The sequence below is a fragment of the Enhydra lutris genome, unplaced genomic scaffold (genome assembly GCF_002288905.1).
Source record: "Enhydra lutris kenyoni isolate GAN:26980312 unplaced genomic scaffold, ASM228890v2 scaffoldscaffold36, whole genome shotgun sequence".
Lineage (NCBI taxonomy): Eukaryota > Metazoa > Chordata > Mammalia > Carnivora > Mustelidae > Enhydra > Enhydra lutris.
In genome coordinates, this window is record NW_019154120.1 from 3,000,821 (window position 1) to 3,019,654 (window position 18,834).

The 18,834-nt window shown below is 55.5% G+C and overlaps 1 protein-coding gene across 1 annotated transcript in view; it reads left to right on the forward strand.

Annotated features, from left to right (window-relative positions):
* The window catches only part of LOC111154271 (zinc finger protein 516), a 59,975-nt gene that overhangs the window by 31,725 nt on the left and 9,416 nt on the right, over positions 1-18,834 (forward strand). Inside the window, exon 2 of the mRNA XM_022513779.1 lies at positions 13,312-14,754. Within this exon, the coding sequence (XP_022369487.1) occupies positions 13,312-14,754 (1,443 nt within the window). The remainder of the gene's footprint in view (positions 1-13,311; positions 14,755-18,834) is intronic.

The window sequence follows — 18,834 nt, forward strand, 5'->3', positions numbered from 1 at the left end:
TGGGAGTGAAAGGGGGTGTGTTAAATGGATGCAGCTATGAAAACAGACCTGGATTCTGTGCACTTCAGCAGCAGTGGGATTTTTGTTAAAAACACAGCAACCACCAGGGAGTTGTGTTTTCATGGTTGAGTCAGGAAGCAGTTCGTGAGTTCGAGATTTCGAGAACGCGGCTGTGTTCACGGCGGGACAGACTGCGGGTGAGGGGCTGAAGCTCCGTGGAGGCTCAAGGTGTCTGATTAACCTCGGAAACCGGGTTTTGTAGTTAAGGAGTAGAAAAACTTTTGAAAAAGTTCTTTCCCGGATATTAAGCTTTAGGTTTTCTCGTATGAGCTGGTTAATTTGTTCAGTCGGAAATCCAGTATTTAACTTGTAACCCTTTTTCTTCAGAAATCAAAGTACGGCTTCCAAAGTGCGAAGGTTCTTAACTGTTTTTCTATTAATGCAAATTAGTTAGTTTTGCAATTTGTTTATGATAATAGATCAGTTGTTTAAAATGAAAACTTGGGGGCACCCAGGTGGCTCAGTTGATTAAGCGTCTGCCTTTGGCTCAGGTCATGATCCCAGGGGTCCTGGGATGGAGCCCCACATTGGGCTCCCTCCTCTGCAGGGAGTCTGCTTCTCCCTCTTCCTCTGCCCATCCCCTCGGCTGTGCACTCTCTCTCACTCACTCTCTCAGATAAAATCTTTAAAAAAAAATAAAATGAAAACTTGTACTCACACAGAAAAAGTAGCTGAGCAACTTGACGTGTTCATCTGTAAAATTTAGAAAATATGATTAGCTGTTACCCATTATTTTAGCTACTGGCACTTTCCTTATCTTTTAGGCTTTCTTCTTCTTTTTATAGTTTATGTTGTGAGTGTAATGACCTTCGTGAGAGAGTTTAGAACGCTTAGGAGAAGTTTTCCGGCCCCAGGACCGAACCTGATAGACGGCAGACTGAGGTCTCAGGGCAAGTGGAGGGACCCCCGCTGGTGCTCCGTGGCCCCCCTGCTGGCGCTCTGTGCTCAGTTCCGGGCTCAGGGTCGGGTTCAGGGTCCTGGACGGGCTCACAGCATCCGTGTTCGGTCCTGCACTGTCTCCGGCAGCCCCACCGCTCCCCTCCCTCCAGCGTCCCTCTGCCGACCGCACATTCCAGCTCTGTCTCTGGCTCCTGGTTATTTTCCCATTTTCTGGAAGGTGAGCTTCCAGGTTGAACCAGCCCATGGCAGTGTTTTCCTGCCTTCCCTCGGCTTCGCTGGCACAGGATGCCGGAGTTGTGTGTTTTAACTGTAAAGTCCCATGGTGAATGGAGCTGAAAGTCATCTTGCGCGTCTTGTAGCTCCGACCCAAAACCTTTGACGGCCGTAAAGCTCTTACATCTCCTTCAGGCCCAGTGCCCGATCGTCATTACATCATCACGTTTCGCGGAGCATCAGTGGTCTGTGTCGGAGCTTTTTCTCACGGAAACATCTTTCCAGGGCACTCTTCGTTTTTTGGTTTTTTTTTTGTTTTTTTTTGTAGACACCATGCCGTTTTCTCTTTGTTAATGTTTGCGTGTCAGTTGTCGAGGAAGTCCCAGGCTTCGGCGAGGCCCCCATGTCTGGTGGTCCCCAGACCTATTACCTTCACTCTGGCCTGGCTTTGGCGACCAGCTGTCCCGTTGTAAGACACGTAAAAAGAAGAGAAGAATCTGCCGAGAAACGTTATTTACAAACTGTAACGTTCTCACTGTCACATCAAGGTTTTTATAACTGGTGATGTTTATTATAAAAGTTACTAGAAACTCATAAATACTAAAATTAACTGCTAATAAGTTAAACTTATTTTTCTTTTTTTTCCTTTTTTTAAAAAAGGTTTTATTTCTTACACACACGGGAGCCCACAGGTGGAGGGGGCCGCGCCAAGGGAGAAGCAGGCTTCCCCTGAGCGGGGAGCCAGATTTGGGGCTCGATCCCTTGGGAGCCGAAGGCAGACGCTTCACTGACTGAGCCCCAGGCGCCCCTAGACTTGCTTCTCATCCAGTAGTTCTCAGTAGACTGCTTCAGGCCCACAGCGCTTGGGATGTCTTTGGAGGAGGGCCGTGTGCTGTAGAAAGCTCAGATCACAGTACAGTTTAGGATTGAAGCTATCTTCTGTCTCAAGTGACCACCCTTCCCCCATATGCCCCCTAATTCCTCCATATGTGGAATTAGTTTGCAGACTTTTCAGTAAAGAGGAGCAAATAGAGGTGTGAAGACCTCCCAAGTCACGGCTGCTGGGATGGGCCAGCCGGGTACCTGCGTGTGCGGCTTGCCCTCAGCCCGAGCGTGGCCGCCGGTGGGGGTCGTCCCTGCAGATGGTACGTCTGGATTTTAATGAAGGGCGTGGGGCTGCTGATCGGATCCCATGCTCGGGTGGCAGGGGCCTCCCCGCAGGTGGGAAGAGGGCCCTGGAGAAGCTGCCTCTTCCTGCTTTCCATGCTGCCTGGCGCAGACCCGGGGAGGTGCTGGCTGTCGTGGGGCCTTGTCCTGCAGCCCGCCGACCCTAGGAGGTATGCTGGGCCGCCCCCGCCCAGGCTGGGGCCGTCGCGGCTGACCTGCGTTACCGTGCGATCACTGTTAGTTCTCCTTGACCGCCCTGTGCTCGGGCTGCCTGTCTTGGAGACAAAGTTCCTCTCCTAGAATCACGTGGCTTGAGAGCATCTGGGTTCCGTGTAGACAGCGGTGGACGTTTGCCACTCATGTGAGGCCCGTGCTTCGCCCTAAGTGCACCCACCTGGATGGGGTTCCTTCCCAGGAGGAGCCACGCTGAGCTGTCCCCGCGTGGCGTCTGTCTGCTGCTCCTCCAGCAGGTGCATGGGCCACAGCGAGGAGGCGGCGGGGACGCCCTGCCCCGTCCTCCGAGCGCGGCCCGGTCCCGCACGCCGCTCTGCGGGCTGTGCGTCTGCTCTCGGCCGCTGTCGGAACCAGGAAACAGAACCGTTCTTGCTCTGTCTTCTGCATTCAGCTCACGTTTGTTGCAGAAATGGTGTTTATTTTAACGAAGAGGCGGTCTTGGGGACCAGCAGAGCTGGAGGCATTGGCTTGCCCAGCAGTTGGCCCTCGGAGCTGGAGGGCGGTCGGGGCGGCCTGTGCCCTCTCATGGCCCGTGGAGGATGCCGATGGAGTTCGCGGCGGGACCCGGCCCGAGGCGGGTGGCGGCCCTTGGTACAAGCGAGGGTTCCGTTCTCGGGTCTGTGGGAACCGGGCGGCGGGAGGACGGCTGTAATAATAGGAAGTTCTTAACACATTAGCAAGAGCGAGACGGAGGGTGTTGCCCCAGCCAGGCCTGTCCTCCCAGCGTCCGAGCAGGCGTCTGATTTCACTCGTGGGCCGAGGAGTCCAGAGCGCGGGTCCCCTCGGAACTCCCAGGTCTGAGCAGTGAGGGGACCCTGTCGCCGTGAGCCATGAACAGCGCCGTGCCTGCCCCCGCTCCCGTGACTGGGCACCCACTGCGGTTACCACAGTTCCAGGACCTGCGCTGGGTAACTGGGTTGGTAACTAGGTTGGTAACTGGGTTGGCAACTGGGTTGGCAACTGGGTTGGCAACTGGGTTGGTAACTGGGTTGGTAACTGGGTGGGCGGTTCTGCATGGTGCAGGGACCGCAAGGCCTCGCAACTGCCCACACAGCCTTCACTTTTCATCTCTCCAAGCCCATGAGAAGCATTTGCTGAACTGACTGGTTCATAATTCACCTCACACTTTTCAGGGTGCTTTCCTGTGCTCTGTCTCTGTACACATGACCCGTGGATGCTAAATGACTCGTCTTATTCGTTTGTTAATTCGGTATGTGTTCATGGAATGTCTGCCTCGTGCCAGATGTGGCAGGTGCTGGCGAGAACAGTGTCTGGTTACTGTGTGGTTTGTGTTTTTGTTGCTCAGATGCTTTGGCGAGAGGCAGAGAGGACATGTCCCCACACACAGCACGGAGGCAGACAGATCCAGGGAGACAGAGCAAGAGGTGGGAGTGGACATGTGGGGGGTGTTATCTTATGGAGGGTGGTCTGGGAGGTGCTCCTCGGGGAGGGAGTGGGGCCTGGGCCTGGGGGGGCAGTGGCTGTGGGCGTGTTGGAAGCCCACACTGCCGGGTGGTGGACATGCCGGATGAGGCAGAGCTCCACTCCCACGGTCAAACGTTTGTTCTGTTACGGCCCAAGGAGGTGTTCTGTAGACCATCTCAGTGACTTTGTTACGTACTTTCTAAAATATTCCTGCCATGCCTTAGGTGACCGGGTGTTTGTTCACATGTTTTTTTAGGGCAGAAACGTGTTAAAGAAAGGGAGGGAGGCTTTCAGACACACAAACCTGGAATAGAGTCTCAGTTCCCCCAAATGGCCTGTAGCTCTGTTGGGGGAAAGCACAGTGGTTGGACTGTGGTCAGGTGTGGATCCACACTCCCTCGGGGCGCCACCGGCTCTCTGCTCAGAGCTGTAGGATCTCCCTGTGCTCCACGGCCCCCAGGGGAGCTTGATTTCCTCAGAGCCCACTTTGAACCTGTTGAATGCCGGCTTCTGCATGAAGAGTCCTGGGTTCCCCCAGAGTCTTGCTGACCAAGAGATTCGAAACCTTTTCCCCAGGGTCTGCGGTTTTGTCTCCTCTTGACCCCGGAGTTCCTCACCCTCTGCTTCTCTGTCCTGCTCCTTGTTCCTGGGGACAAAGAGCAAAGGATCACACATGGTCTACCATGAGTTAGAGTGTCCCTGTCATGGCGCCGCCCACTTCCTGCGCCGTTAGTCCTGTTCCCGAGGGCAGCCTGGCTGGGGTCTGTGAGGAGCTGGCCTGGCTGCTGGTGGTTCCCCGACACGGGTGATGTGGCTTCGTGGAAAGGCTGCTGATGTAGGGCAGTGATGTGGTACGTGGACAGACCAGCCACACTGCCACTCAGGCTTCTGTTACGGATGGTGGTAGCTGGTAATGTCCAGTGAGATCCACTGGTGTTGGGCTCTGAGCCAGTCCTCCAGGTTCATGGCCGAGCTCCCCGGGGTGAGGCACAGCGGGGGGACTGTGGATCATGGGGGCCGGTCAGTGTGCAGGAGATCTGCCGAGGCCCTCAGTGCACAGCTGCTTGCGGGAGCCAGAGTATCACCGGGAAGGGTCCGTCAGGGCTGTTTTGTGCTGAGCAAGGCCCACCATCAGGGAGAGTTTTCCTGGGTTTGTGCTCAGCGAGAAGTTTCTATTTTGTTTGAACCAGAGTGGGAACGTAAGAAATTATGAAGAAAACAAAACTGGGGGCATTGCGTTACCTGATTTCAAGCTATACTACAAAGCTGTGATCTCCAAGACAGCATGGTACTGGCATAGAAACAGACACATAGACCAGTGGAACAGAGTAGAGAGCCCAGATATGGACCCTCAACTCTAAGGTCAAATAACCTTTGACAAAGCAGGAAAAAATATACAGTGGAAAAAAGACAGTCTCTTCAATAAATGGTGCTGGGAAAACTGGGCAGTTGTATGTAGAAGAATGAAACGCGACCGTTCTCTTACACCGTACACAAGGATAAACTCGAAATGGATAAAAGACCTCAACGTGAGACAGGAATCCATCAGAATCCTAGAGGAGAACATAGGCAGTAACCTCTTCAACATCGGCCACAGCAATTTCTTTCAAGATATGTCTCCAAAGGCAAAGGAAACAAAAGTGAAGATGAACTTTTGGGACTTCATCAAGATCAAAAGCTTCTGCACAGCAAAGGAAACAGTCAAGAAAACAAAGAGGCAACCCACGGAATGGGAGACGATATTCGCAAATGACAGTACAGACAAAAGATTGATATCCAGGATCTATAAAGAACTCCTCAAACTCAACACACACAAAACAGATAATCATATCAAAAAATGGGCAGAAAACATGAACAGACACTTCTCCAATGAAGACATACAAACGGCTAACAGACACATGAAAAAATGTCCATCATCACTAGCCATCAGGGAGATTCAAATCAAAACCACATTGAGATACCACCTTACACCAGTCAGAATGGCCAAAATGAGCAAGACAGGAAACAACGTGTGTTGGAGGGGATGTGGAGAAAGGGGAACCCTCTTCCACTATTGGTGGGAATGCAAGTTGGTGCAGCCACTTTGGAGAACAGTGTGGAGATTCCTCAAGAAATTAAAAATAGAGCTTCCCTATGACCCTGCAATTGCACTACTGGGTATTTACCCCAAAGATACAGATGTAGTGAAAAGAAGGGTCATCTGTACCCCAATGTTTATAGCAGCAATGGCCACGGTCGCCAAACTGTGGGAAGAACCAAGATGCCCTTCAACGGACGAGTGGATAAGGAAGATGTGGTCCATATACACTATGGAGTATGATGCCTCCATCAGAAAGGATGAATACCCAACTTTTGTAGCAACATGGACGGGACTGGAGGAGATGATGCTGAGTGAAATAAGTCAAGCAGAGAGAGTCAATTATCATATGGTTTCACTTATTTGTGGAGCATAACAACATGGAGGACATGGGGAGATGGAGAGGAGAAGGGAGTTGAGGGAAACTGGAAGGGGAGGTGAACCATGAGAGACTATGGACTCTGAAAAACAACCTGAGGGTTTTGAAGGGGCGGGGGGGGGGGGGAGGTGGGGGGAGCCAGGTGGTGGGTATTAAGGAGGGCACGGATTGCATGGAGCACTGGGTGTATAAACAATGAATTCTGTTACGCTGAAAATAAATAAATAAATAAAAAGAAATTATGAAGAACCTGGAAAGAGGCAAAGAGCCAGAGTCCCGTAGTTAGAGGAGTGTGCGGTGGCCCAAGCTCACGAGTCAGCCGCTAGGAGAACTTGGGGGCTAGAAGTCGGGGCTGTCAAGGCGCCCGCACCCAGATGCTGTGTCCCCCTGGCACTGGCCGTCCCCGAGTGCATGCTGCTGAGCTGCTCTGGGAGAAATCGTCACGCGCTGGGGTTTAGGTTGCTGCTCACACAGCGACAAAGCGTTTTTTAAAAGGTGGGGCTCTGTCCTGAGCCTTGCTCACACGTAGTGTGTGGAAAAGGGGCTCACTCGGAGGAACGGGGGTGCCGGAGCAGCACGTGACACCAGCAGCTTGTGGTCCCCTGTCACTGGGTCCCACAGAGTCTCGGGGTTGGGTGCAGGTCACTGGGTGCAGGTCACCTGGCCTTGCGCAGATACTCGGTCACTCGGTTCCTGGGAGCTGATTCAGGCTTCCGCGTGCCTGTCCCCAGGAGGAGCGGCCATATGCCCTCCTTGGCCTCCCTGGCAGCCAGGTCCTCTGTGACTCCCAGGTGTTCGTCCTGTGTTGACTCCTCTGCTCCCTGGTCTTGGCCACAGTTTGAATCACCCCAAGGTTTTTGGAGAAAAGGCTGAGGGTACAGGCCCCTCGCCTGGCTCTTGGTCTGGGCTTGGGAATTTCTCACCCGTGATGGTTCGTGTGTTTCTGGGTGATTCTAGTGTGCAGACAGAACACTGCCCTTGATAAAGAAGTCATCCCCTTGTTCATCCCATACTGAGTGAATGTCTGAGGTATACAGCTGCCAGTCCCCTTGTCTAGGTAGAGGAGTCCAAGATCCTACAAGTCTTTTTCATATGGCTTGGTTTCCGGAAGCTTCTCCCCAGTAGGCCTGTTCTGGACATGCTCCCCTTCATCTTCTTTGCTCTTGGTGTGTGGCTCAGAGCCGGGGCTGGCCTCTTCCAGCTAGATGTCTGCCTGAGGATGCTTTCTTGATCTAACATACTGGGCTTGTGGTCCCCTAGGACCCTGGAGTCTTTTTCACAACACAGCTCTTAAGCCAGACCTTTCACTTCCTGTGCTTTCTGTTTTTCCTCATGGGATTTCCCGTTATTTTTCAGCCTTTGTTACATCTTGTTGAAAACTTTTGAGTCTTTGTTTCGTTACTGAAGGTTTTGGCTGTCTCTCCTAGCTGAGTGTCAGTCTTGGATCTGATAAACTTGCCTAGTCCCATTTCTTCATCGAGGGCCTAGTAGAAATGATGGTGGGAGCACAGACACTGAGCACGCTTCAGAGGCCTTCCTTCCTGTTGGTCGTGGGCAGGAGCGCTGTTTCAGCCCACAGTGCCTCTCTGAGTCCTCTATGCAGCCTCATTCCATCCGGTCCCTGGACTGTCAGCGAGTCAGGCCCATGTGCCACTCTGTCCCTTGAGTGACCAGTGTTGAAAGCCTTGTCGCAGAGGGAATTGTGCCGGACCACCCATGGGCTGTTACGGTGCTGGGTGTTTTTTTTTTCCCCCCGTCAAACCTGGGATAAAATATTTTGAAATGCATCCTATTTTATAAACCAAAACACCAAGGCACACAGAATTTACTGTGTCTGTCTTTGGTCATCATGGAGGGCGTGGAGGAGGACACGTTTCTTTACGGATGTGGCCGAGCTGAGTGTGCGGCACAGTGTGGGTCCTGTCGCATCTCCTCTGGCCCCGCAGGTGCCCTGCACACGCCACCCGGAGCAGAGCCGCCCCGCAGACCCCTTTCCCTCCCAGGAGCTGGGCTGTGCAGGCGGCAGAAGGCAGGTCCCCTCCAGCGCACAGCCTGGGTGGGAAGCCGGATGAGAATCCCACGGCCCAGCCGTCCTGGGCGCCCAGTCCTCCTCCGTCGTGGGGAGAGAAGGGCGTTGACGCCTGGGCAGGATGGCTGCGAGCTCCGGCTGCTGGAAGGACGGGAGAGGTAGAAAGGTGTTCGTGTCAGTACAGTGTCACACGGGGGCGAGGGTGACGGTTTGCAGGGACTGACAGTGGAAAATAGGAAGAGATTAAACTTCAGATTTATCTGTTAAGAAGGAAACTACAGCGCTAATGGGTCGGAAAAAACTAGATAAAGTCCTTGCAAGAGACTGCAGTGCAGTCGCTGAGTGAGCTCTTGGTGGCGCTTCCGGTGAAGCCGTCCCAGGCCGGGCCGAGGACTTGTCTGTTTCCAAGACGCCCTGGAATTAGGGCTGCGCCACCGACTTTTTTTTTAGAGAATCCTTGTGGTGGACCTCAGATTTTCTTCGTCGTGTAATTTGCATAGCTGGAAGTTTTACCCTTTCTTAACCTTTGAGAGAGGCCCCCTCGTTCTCCCGTCAGCCGCGGCTATCATAGGCTGACGCGGAACGCCGGTTTGTAGTCTGTGTTGTGCACTCGCTGTTGGGGGAGCCCAGCCTGAGAGGTGGCGAACGTGGCTGCACGTGGGTCTACGGCTCCGGCGCACGCACAGGTCGCTGGGTCCCGGCAGCCCTGCCTTGCGTGTCCCCGGGCTGGACCTGCAGGGATTCCCTGAGTCCTGGGGAGGCTGGGAGGCAAGGGAACCCCTGACGTGGGCAGGTGCACGCATTATCGACGTTACTCCCAGGATCGGTAATGACGGTGATGAAGCCAGTGCTGGGCGTGGGGTGGAAGCATCATGCCCTGAGGCCCGTGGGCCGGGCACCCAGTCAGATAAGCAGCTCGTGAAGAGAATGTGAGCAACAGTGCATTGGGGTGTGAGCTGGAGAGCCCGTGTGCAGGAGTGGGGGTGCGCCACGGCCCAGGCGAGCACCCCTGCGTCGGGGCAAGGACAGCACCCCAGTCCGAGGCTCCACGGGGCCGTGTCCAAGGCCTGCTCGTCTCTGAGACATAACAGCACACAGTTTTTCAGTTGTGGGTTTTTAATGGAGCAGGGAGGGGGAAGGAGGCGGTAATAGGCTCAGAGAATTAAGTGCCTTAAAATGGGTATAAAAATGAAAACAGGGATGTGTGGTGAAAACCAGATCAGTCATCAGGGTGAAAGGGGACACTAGGGATGGTGAAAACGGTGAATTTGTTGTTACGGATGTCTTATCGCGGTAAAAAAATTAAGAAAGAAAAAGTCAAAGGGGAGTAAATTTTCTTACCGAATGCCCTTCCACTGTGTCTTGTTTCGGGGTAGTTGTGTGTGTGCATGTGTGCGTGCACACGTGTGTTCACGTGTGTGTGTATGCATGTGCACGCGCGTATACGGGGTTGCTGCGGGGATTTCAAACGGAGACGTCGCCGCCTCCACCGGCCTTCTGGGGCGGCTGGCGGTCTGCAGGGGAGATGTGTGTGCATGCGTGTGTGTGGGCGGCATGTGTGCATGCTCAGTGAACTGGGCAATCCAGACGTGGGGCGCGTGTCACAGCTGCAGAAACCTAATCAGGGCTGCACTTCTCAAAGCACTGCCAGGATGGTCCTGGCAGAAAACAGAGGGAGAAACAGAAATTTCAGGCATGTGTAGCTCACACACATTATCCTTTGAGCCAAGGAGAGGCAGGCATGGAAAATGTGTGTGCGCCCACATATGTGTGCACTCGTGCATGGTTTCATATGCACACACGCATTCATGTGTTCACACACATGCATATGTGCAGGTACGTTTTCACGCGCACACCTCACATGCGCACAGTGTACACACGTTCCAGTGCGCACAGGTGTCGGTGTGTGTGCACACGTTCCCAGTGCACACACGTGTTTGCACACACCTGTGTGTCACATGTATGTTCCAGTGCATGTGCACGTGTTCGTGCACACACATGCACATTTTCGTGTGCATACATGGGTGTTCCTGTGTGCACACCCATGTGCACACACGCACGTGTGTGCAGCGGTGATCACACTGTTGGATGTGCAGATGTCGGGTGGTGACTGAGGTGCGGTTCCCGGGGCCGTGCGGATCTGGCTGCTCTGCACCAGGCACGTGCTTCGGGACAGGGGCTGTGGCTGGATGGCGCGGCTGCCGCTTCCCGCAGGGACGCTGACTTGCTGTGCCTCTCAGAGCCCGTGTCTCATCTGCAGACACTTAGCCGTGTGCCAGGGTCACCCACATTTGTTGCTGGAGAGTAACTCAGGCCCCAGACTCAGTGTTGAGTTTCAGCAACCCCTTTGTTGAAGCCTCGTCAGTTGCTTGGAATGAGCTCCCCGTGTGGTCACGGAGCAGGTGGCTGGGGGAAGTGTGGGCGGCCCGGAAGTCCACCCTGTGGGTGACTTGCCCTTGTCGGCAAAGTTGGAAATGGCACTCAAGAACCCAGGAGCATGGGGCCCACGGGCGGCTCCTCCACACCGGCTTTGGCCTGCATGCCCTGAAGCTTGGCCGCCTTGAGCGAGCCCACTGGCTTCGTGGGACGGGCTGGAGGTGCTTCTCTGCGGTGAGCTGGGGTTCCTCAGACCCGTAGTAAGGAATCTCTCCAAGGAAAGGGCTCCAGGGCGTGAGAGCTGTGGGCTCCAGGTTTGAAGAAGCACCTGGTTCCTCAGCAGCAGCCCTGTCCCCTCCTTTGATGGCGATTGTCGGCGTCCCCTCCTGAACTGTCCTCCAGGAGTTAGATGGCCGTTGGGAAGGAGTCCCTCCTTTTTCTCACAACCAGCTTCCCACGACACCAGCTCTGCCGTGCCCCCATCGATGGCTCTGATCACCCCGTGTCATGTCTCATCTTGTGATTTAGTGTCGTGGTCAGGGGAATTGGGAGTCCTGCTGTGACGTTTTAAAATCCTTTCTGAGAGCATAAAATGTGGGGTCTTGGACAGATGTGCTTTGAAACCCCCACAGATGTGCAGTGTCAGGTTATGCGGTTCTCTCTTTCAGTTTCGGAATTCGACTCCTAGTCTCTGGCATGTGTTTTCATAAATCCGTATTCCTTTAATACAGAAAAGACGAGGCCCCCAACCCCCGGTGTTTCTCTCTCTGGATATTTTAAAAGTGACTTTGACATTCTGAGCATTAGTGGGAATTGAACAAAGGCCACGAGGTTTCTACATGTTTAGTCCCAGGTCAGGTACCCTCTTGTCAGCAGAGGTTCCCAGGGTTGCTCAGTGTGCCTTCTGGGGAACAGGACATGGTACTTAGGACAGACAGATACCCCAGAGTGGCTCACATGTTAGCATTTTGGTGCAGACAGGAATATTTATCCTTTCTGCATCTTCTTATCTCCTCACCCATCCTGCCCATCACTACATGCTGGTCACGTTTTATGTGAGTCATAAGCCCTTAAAATTGCATGGGAGTGGCTCACTACCTACTAATGGAAACTGCACATTTGTTACTGTGCTCCTTCTGATCTCTGTCAGAACCCGTTCTCTGAAGGATGCCCTCCTGCCTTCATGGAGATCCCTTTGGAATACATTAAAAAAAAAATACCCATTTGATGGGATTCCTGAGACTTAACTCCAAAAAATATACTTAGAAAAATTTTAAAGAACATTTTTTATAAGTAGATACCTACGTTGCACTGCAGATATTTAAGCGTATGAGTATCCTTGAAGACCAGGAGCATCGGGCCTTGCCGTCAGTGGGCACCCGACATTTTGACCCTGCAGCGGTCGCAGGGGGCGTCCGGCGGGTGTCCACGATGAAGAACCTGTGTACTGTAGTTTGGAAAGTTCTGAGACACCCAGAAAGGATCGGACACCTTCCCGCTGTTGGGCTCGCGGCAGCCGAGCTCATCAGTGCGAGTGTGAAGTGCACTTTCTCCCAGGCTGTGCCCGTCCACTCGGGTGTGGTCCGGCCTGGCTGCGGAGGCTTTCACCGGTCGGGCCTGAAGGGCAGGGAGCCCTGCTCCCACCGGCCGCTGAGCCTTCCATGCGGCGTGGCTTGGGCAGAGGCGGGCCTCCCTGGGGCAGGGCCTCCGGGCACACCCGGGTGTCTCCTGCAGGAGCACTGCAGGCCGGAACCGCAGGGGCAGAGTTCAGGGTCCCCGTCCCGGACATATCTCTGGGGAAAGGCGGGGATGCGTGGCCTCACTTACCTTCCTCCCATGCCTCTGAAGGGAAACTTCCGGTGTCAAGGCTTTGGACCAGAGGAGTGGGCCTTGAGACAGAGTGTCATTAGGGACCCCTTCTGGATCAGTCTGAAGCTGACCTGTAGCCCAGACATTTCTGCGGCAGCCATGGCATCCCCAGGGCAAAGTGAGCCATTTTCGGGCCCAGCCTCTGTGTGACCACGGGCTGCATCTCAAGGTCCTGGGGCCCTCTTAGCTTAAGACCCTGGGGTCCCTTACTGTGACTGCATTTAGAGAGTTCTTGGAAAGGCATGGGAAGCTTGTACTAGTACGGAGCAGGTGTTTCTTGGTGTCTGATACAACTAGTTACCATCTGTTAACAAGTAACTGTGGGGTTGCAGGCAGCTAGATTTTATTTCTCCTTACAGTCTGTTGAGTTAATCAACCGAAGAAAGAAACCCCACCCCAAATGCCATCCTTTTGCCCTTACAGCTGGCCCGCTTTTGAGGGTGTTGTGGCGAGACCCCGTTGTTTCCCGAGGACCCGTGCACCCTCTGCGCGCGAGGGCCACAGTGCCTTGGGGTGTGCTGCTGTGCCTCTTCTGTTCTGATGAGAAGTGGTAACTTCACGTTTTACGTTCTGACCCTCCAGGGGGAAAGCCTCTCCACTTCCGCTTTTCTGAAGAGGCAGCCTCGACCGCGCTCACCGGCGGAGACCAGGGTCGCGCGCCCGGGACTGCCACATCACACACCGACACCGGGGAGCCCGGAGTGGGGAGCGCAGCCTCTGCGTCCGCACTCGGAAACAGGAGCCGGGACGCTTCCAAGAGAGCAGAGCAGCCCCGGTTCTCCGTGGGCGTCAGAATGCCGGCGTTTCACCTGAAGCAGGAGGTTGTGGTCTCCAGGGACGCCGCCGACTTCCCTTCACGTTCAGATCAGACTTTCCCCGAAGGAGCCGACCTGCCGCTCCTGTCCTCGAGCCCGGCTCAGCCCCTGAAGGAGAAGCCGTCTGATTTGCACATGAAGGAGCACACTGCAGGGGGCCGGAGGGTGCCCGCCCCAGACCTGGCCCCCCTGGACCTCAGCGAGAGGTCAAGCCGGGACGATCCCAGCCACAAGGAGCTGGCCTCGTCCCTGCAGGCCGCGCTGGCCGTTCACCCGTGTCCTTACTGCAACCACAAGACCTACTACCCAGAGGTCCTGTGGATGCACGAGCGTGTCTGGCACAGGGTCAGCTGCAGCTCCGTGGCCCCCCAGTGGATCCAGCCCAACGGCTACAGGAGCATCAGGAACAACTTGGTTTTCCTTGCCCGGAGTGGACGCACGGGCCCCCCGCCTGCCCTCGGGGGCAAAGAGTGCCAGCCGCTGCCCATCGCCCGGTTCACACGCACTCAGGTGCCAGGTGGGGCACCAGGGCCCAAAGGCAGCCCCTCGCCCCTGGGCATGGCCACGAAAGCTGCCAGCCTGCCTAAGACCAAGGACAGCCACTCCGGGGGCCCTTGTGCGCTTTGGGTGGCCGGCCCCGATGGGCCCCGACAGGCCAAAGCCGGCCACGTCCCCGAGCCACACGGCGCCCCGGTGCAGCCGTCCCTGCCGAAGCCCAGGCAGGAGGCCGGCCCGAGAGCGGGGCCCGTGGCAGGCGGTGGTGGCTTCAGCCGATGTGCCACCCCCACGCCCTCCGTCATCACCCGAGCAGGAGCCCAGCCCCCCACAGGTGGCAGGCCGGGGGACACGTATGTCATCCCTCCCACGGGGTCCAGCCTCGGTCCCCCACAGAAGCACAGTGCCCCGGACCTTCCGAAAGCCAAATTCAGCCCTCAGCCTCAGGGTCCGCCGCACGGGAAAGGTGACGGGGGCCCCCCTCTACCTCCCCGTGAGCCCCCCTCCAAGGCTGGCCAGGAGCTGCGGCCGCCCACCAGCTGCGGAGCGGGCCCCAGGGGGAGCGCGGCCGTGCAGGCCGGCAAGCCAGAGCCTGCATCGGACGGCCGCGAGAAACGCCTGGACATCCTCAGTGTCTTTAAGACGTACATTCCAAAGGACTTCGCTTCTCTCTACCAGAGCTGGGGTGCCAGTGGCCCTGCACTTGAGCACAGAGGTAAGACGGGCGGCCCCCCCACCCTGCCCCGCGAGTGCTGGCACGACGGTCCTCTGCAGGCCCCACGAGCAGCCTCTCCCCAGGAGGTCGGGCAGCTGCCTCCCAGCTGCCTGTGCATCTGAGCACCAAGCAGAGAGCGTGGGGCCCGTGCACCCCTCCTGCCCCCCAACTCTGCCCGCCAGGATTCAGGTGCCCAGGGCTGGGGCGGGAGCCTTCCCTCGGGTGCCAGGCCTTTCCTCCTAGGGCTATTAATTCAGGAATGCTGACGTTTCACAGGAGCAGGGAGCCTCGACGCCCCTCACGTCCTTTGTTTTTTATTTTTATTTTTTATTTTTTAGGTAAGCTCTTTGCCCAGCATAGGAGTCGAACTCATGCCTCAAGATCAGGAGTCACAGGCTCTCCTGACGGACCCAGCTGGGTGCCCTTCCTTTGTCATTTTAAACACAGAATCAGTGATGTTCGTGGTCCCTTTTCTCTCAATAGGCAGGAACGTTCATTTGAAGAAGCAACTGTTTAGTTTCTGTATGTTTGTAATTTAAAAGCACATAGTTCAGTGGTGTTTGTGAGCAAACCCTGCGGAGTATGGATGTACCATAGGAAGTCTGGGGGACTGGCTTGTGCCGCAATTTGAGAAAAGACACACCTTTAGTGGCCATTTGCCTTTTCTGCGGGTGTCTGGGTATTGACACCTTGTTGCGAGGACCCGCGAGGGAAGGCACACGCCGGATAGGACGCCCTCCTCCTTGGGCATGAACTGTGGGGGGCTCTCCCTTAACAGAGCACGAGGAGAGCGAAGGATTTGCTGTTAAAAACCAAAGATCAAGCAGGTGGAGACCCTGCGGTGCTCTCTCTCTGTTCATTGCCCTTCTCTGAACTGAAGTGTTCATGCGCCTGTTGTTACAGCAGGTCACCGTCAAAAGTGACCTTTGAGATGGGGCCCCTCAAATTCCAGCAAGTTGGAGGCACTTTTGGGGAACGTGGTTCACGGTTTGGAGGCAGTTGGGTGAACGGTGAGGCCCCCCACACCCATGGTGTGGCCGCGGGTGCCTCGCCGAGAAGGCGGGTCTCTCCCTATGTTCGCAGGGACTTCAGAACCTGCTGGCTCCTTGGGCACGCCGGAGCCGTCCTGGCATGGCGAGCGGTGCCTTTGGCTCCTGGGGAAACACTAAGGTGGGAAACACTCGGGGTGCCTCAGTCTCAGAGGTTTTGCCAGCGGGGTCTTTGTTTGATGGTGTCTGTTCCTTTTTGCTCAGAGCCCGCGCTTCCTGGGAACTTTCTAGAATGAAGCTAAAGGCACGGAAGCCCAGAGGCCGCTGAGACATGCCATCGCCAAGGTGCTGGGAGGCAAGGCTAGAAGGCCCCGTGTCTGCGACGCCTCCCCTCGGGTGGGGGGCGCGGTGCCAGGCTGTGGCGGGTGGTAGAAGGCAGCCGGCACGTGGCCTGGTGTGTTCACATGTTCAGGTTTCAGTTAGTTCAGTGAGTTTTGCACGTCCCAGGGACGTTTCCAGGCAGGCAGATTATTTGCTGGGAGACGAGTCACAGTGCGTGGGTGCCCTTTAGACCTGGGGGCAGCCACGTCACTCTAGGTTTGGTTTCCATGGGTCTCAAAGCCGAGACGTCATAGGCAGCCAACGGTGGGCAAGTTTCTGTGGGTACCTGTGTGCCCAGCAGCCGTGACCCGCTGTCCACTCCTTCTGGTGACCGTGGCCTCGGGCGCCCAGACCCGGGACGCCTGTCACTGTGTCAGTGGCTTCTGCTTAGCACCTGACCTGGGACGTCACAGAGCGACCCTCCGCTGTGACGGCCCGTCGCGCTGCCCGTCTGACGGTGCTGTCGTTGCTTTTCCCCCCAAAAAGTAGAAGTCAGTTTCAAGTTCAGGTGTTGAGAATTTCAGATCACATTTGTAAGTATGCAGTAGCCGGAAATGTTCTCCTTTTCCTTAAAATTTGTAAATGGTTCTCAGGGTTTAGTGTGCGTGTGTGCGTGTGCATGTGTGTGTGTTTTAAGAGAGGTTCCACACTTACCTTCTACATGTGAGAAACGCTGAATTGTGCCTCACACGTGTGCACTTTTCTTGGGTCCTCTGCCCGTGTACACACGGACATACAGCTCCGTGGATTAAAGGCGTTCAGGGCGTTTAAATTCACGCTGACTTGGGTTCCTTAAGGGCAGATCTTAAACTTTTCGGCTGTAATACACTAAGTGTTTCTAGAACCATGGTTTCCCGGGTTTAGGGAAGAACAGAGATCGGTTTCTCTCAGACACTTGGCTGGTGTCCGTGTGGTGGCTGTGTGCTTGGACGGGATGCCCACTGCATGGCCCTCCCCTCCGTGGCCCACCTTGGGCTCTGGGCTCGACTTTGGGGCTGGGCCTGGGCTGTCCCATGGGAACGCCTGTGGACTCCTCGAACGCCTCGGCTTGTCTGTGCCCTGCCCACGTGTCCTGTCTGTGGCCGCCCCTCCAGGGCCTTTGCTGCTTCCTTTCTCCTTCTTGGGATGTTTCTGGATGGCCCTTGAGGGGTTACATAGGAAGGAGACGTGGCAGGCGTGGCCTGGCTGAGAGGTGAGTTGGGGGCTGACGGTTCCTGTAGGGAGGCCCTCTGCCATTGTGCCGCCAGCAGGTGCGAGTGGCCTCCAGATCACAGCCCTGACGCATTTCTGAAGGTGCCACTGATGCAGATTCCTGAGGTTTTTGTCTTCTGCTGGCCAGGCGTCCGTGGCTTTGGTGTGATACACAGTTGAATTTCACATCATGAATCTAGAAAATTAAGTTCCTTTCGGTTCCAAGTCATCTTTCTGGCCTGCGCCACTGGATGGGACTGCCCGTGCTGATCGGCTCCCATTCCATGGTTGGATGCACCTGCTCTCGGATCGGATGCGAGCCTCCTCTTGGGGCTGTCCCTGTAAAGGTCTCAACTCCTCCACACGGGCCGCGGGAACGTACCTCCCGTCCTCACGCTGTTGCGGGGGAGGCAGAGGCTGCCGAAGGGAACCTTCTGAGAAGAGCGGCCGTCTGTGCCACATGCGATGTTTGTGGGGGCCAGTGTGACTCTGTCAGGGCTCATGTTCTGCTCACACAGAGGCCCTGCCATCTGGCGGTGCCTCGGAGACATCGGGTCCTTCCAGACTTCGGGGCAGAGAGTTCTCCGAGGCCGTCTCCCCATGTATTGCGACGGAATGATGTTTGTGGGGAGGCCCTGCCAAGGGAGGAAGGATGTTCCGTGGCATGATGACTGTCACTTCCTGGAGGGACTCTGACCATCACCCTTGAAGCCTGAAACACACGGTCTGCTCTGTGTGGCTGGCGAGTCTGGAAACTTCCATCCATAGAGTTGATGGAATAGAAAAATAATACATTACCTGGGTTTTCACTCTTCGTGGTCAGCCTATGTTAGGTGAGAATATGGACTTTAGAATAAAACTTGAAGGTAACAGGACGTGATGATTTTAGATAGAATGAGACATAAGGTCTCTGTTGTTGGGACTTGACAGAGTCCCTTGTCCGAGGACAAGTCCGAGACTTGTCCAGGGCCATGCAGGGGAGCGTCCCGTCCAGCCACGCTGCCGCCACACAGACACTTGATGTGACGGTGATGCGAGGTGTGTGCTTCCTTTGCTGGGCTCCGTGTGGCGTCCCTGCAGGTGTGCAGGCTCCTCTTCCCCTTGCGGACGGGCACGTGTGTTGCGGCGTGATCGGGTCGCGTTAGCGTACGGGGCTGGGGAGCGTCTGCGCTTGCCTCGGGGAGGCCCCCGCCCTTCACCAGGCCTCCTTGCCGCACAACTCTAGTGTTCAGGTCAGAGTGCTGGAGCGCTTTGCTCCCCAGGCTATCTTCGGCTCAAATGAAGTTTATAACCTTCATGATGAGCTCGGAATTCCGGGGTAGCTTGGGCGCAATATTATTGACCATGAAGGGCAACTGTCTTTTCTCGAAGAGTAAAGAGAAAACGATGCGGCAAAATGCACAGGAGAACAGCGTGTGTCTGTGTGTCCGTGCGTGTGCGTGCACGTGCTGGCACATACTTAATTCAAGGCAGTGCGGTCGGCTGGACGGAAGTGCTGCGTTTTTCTGCTGCCGCTTTG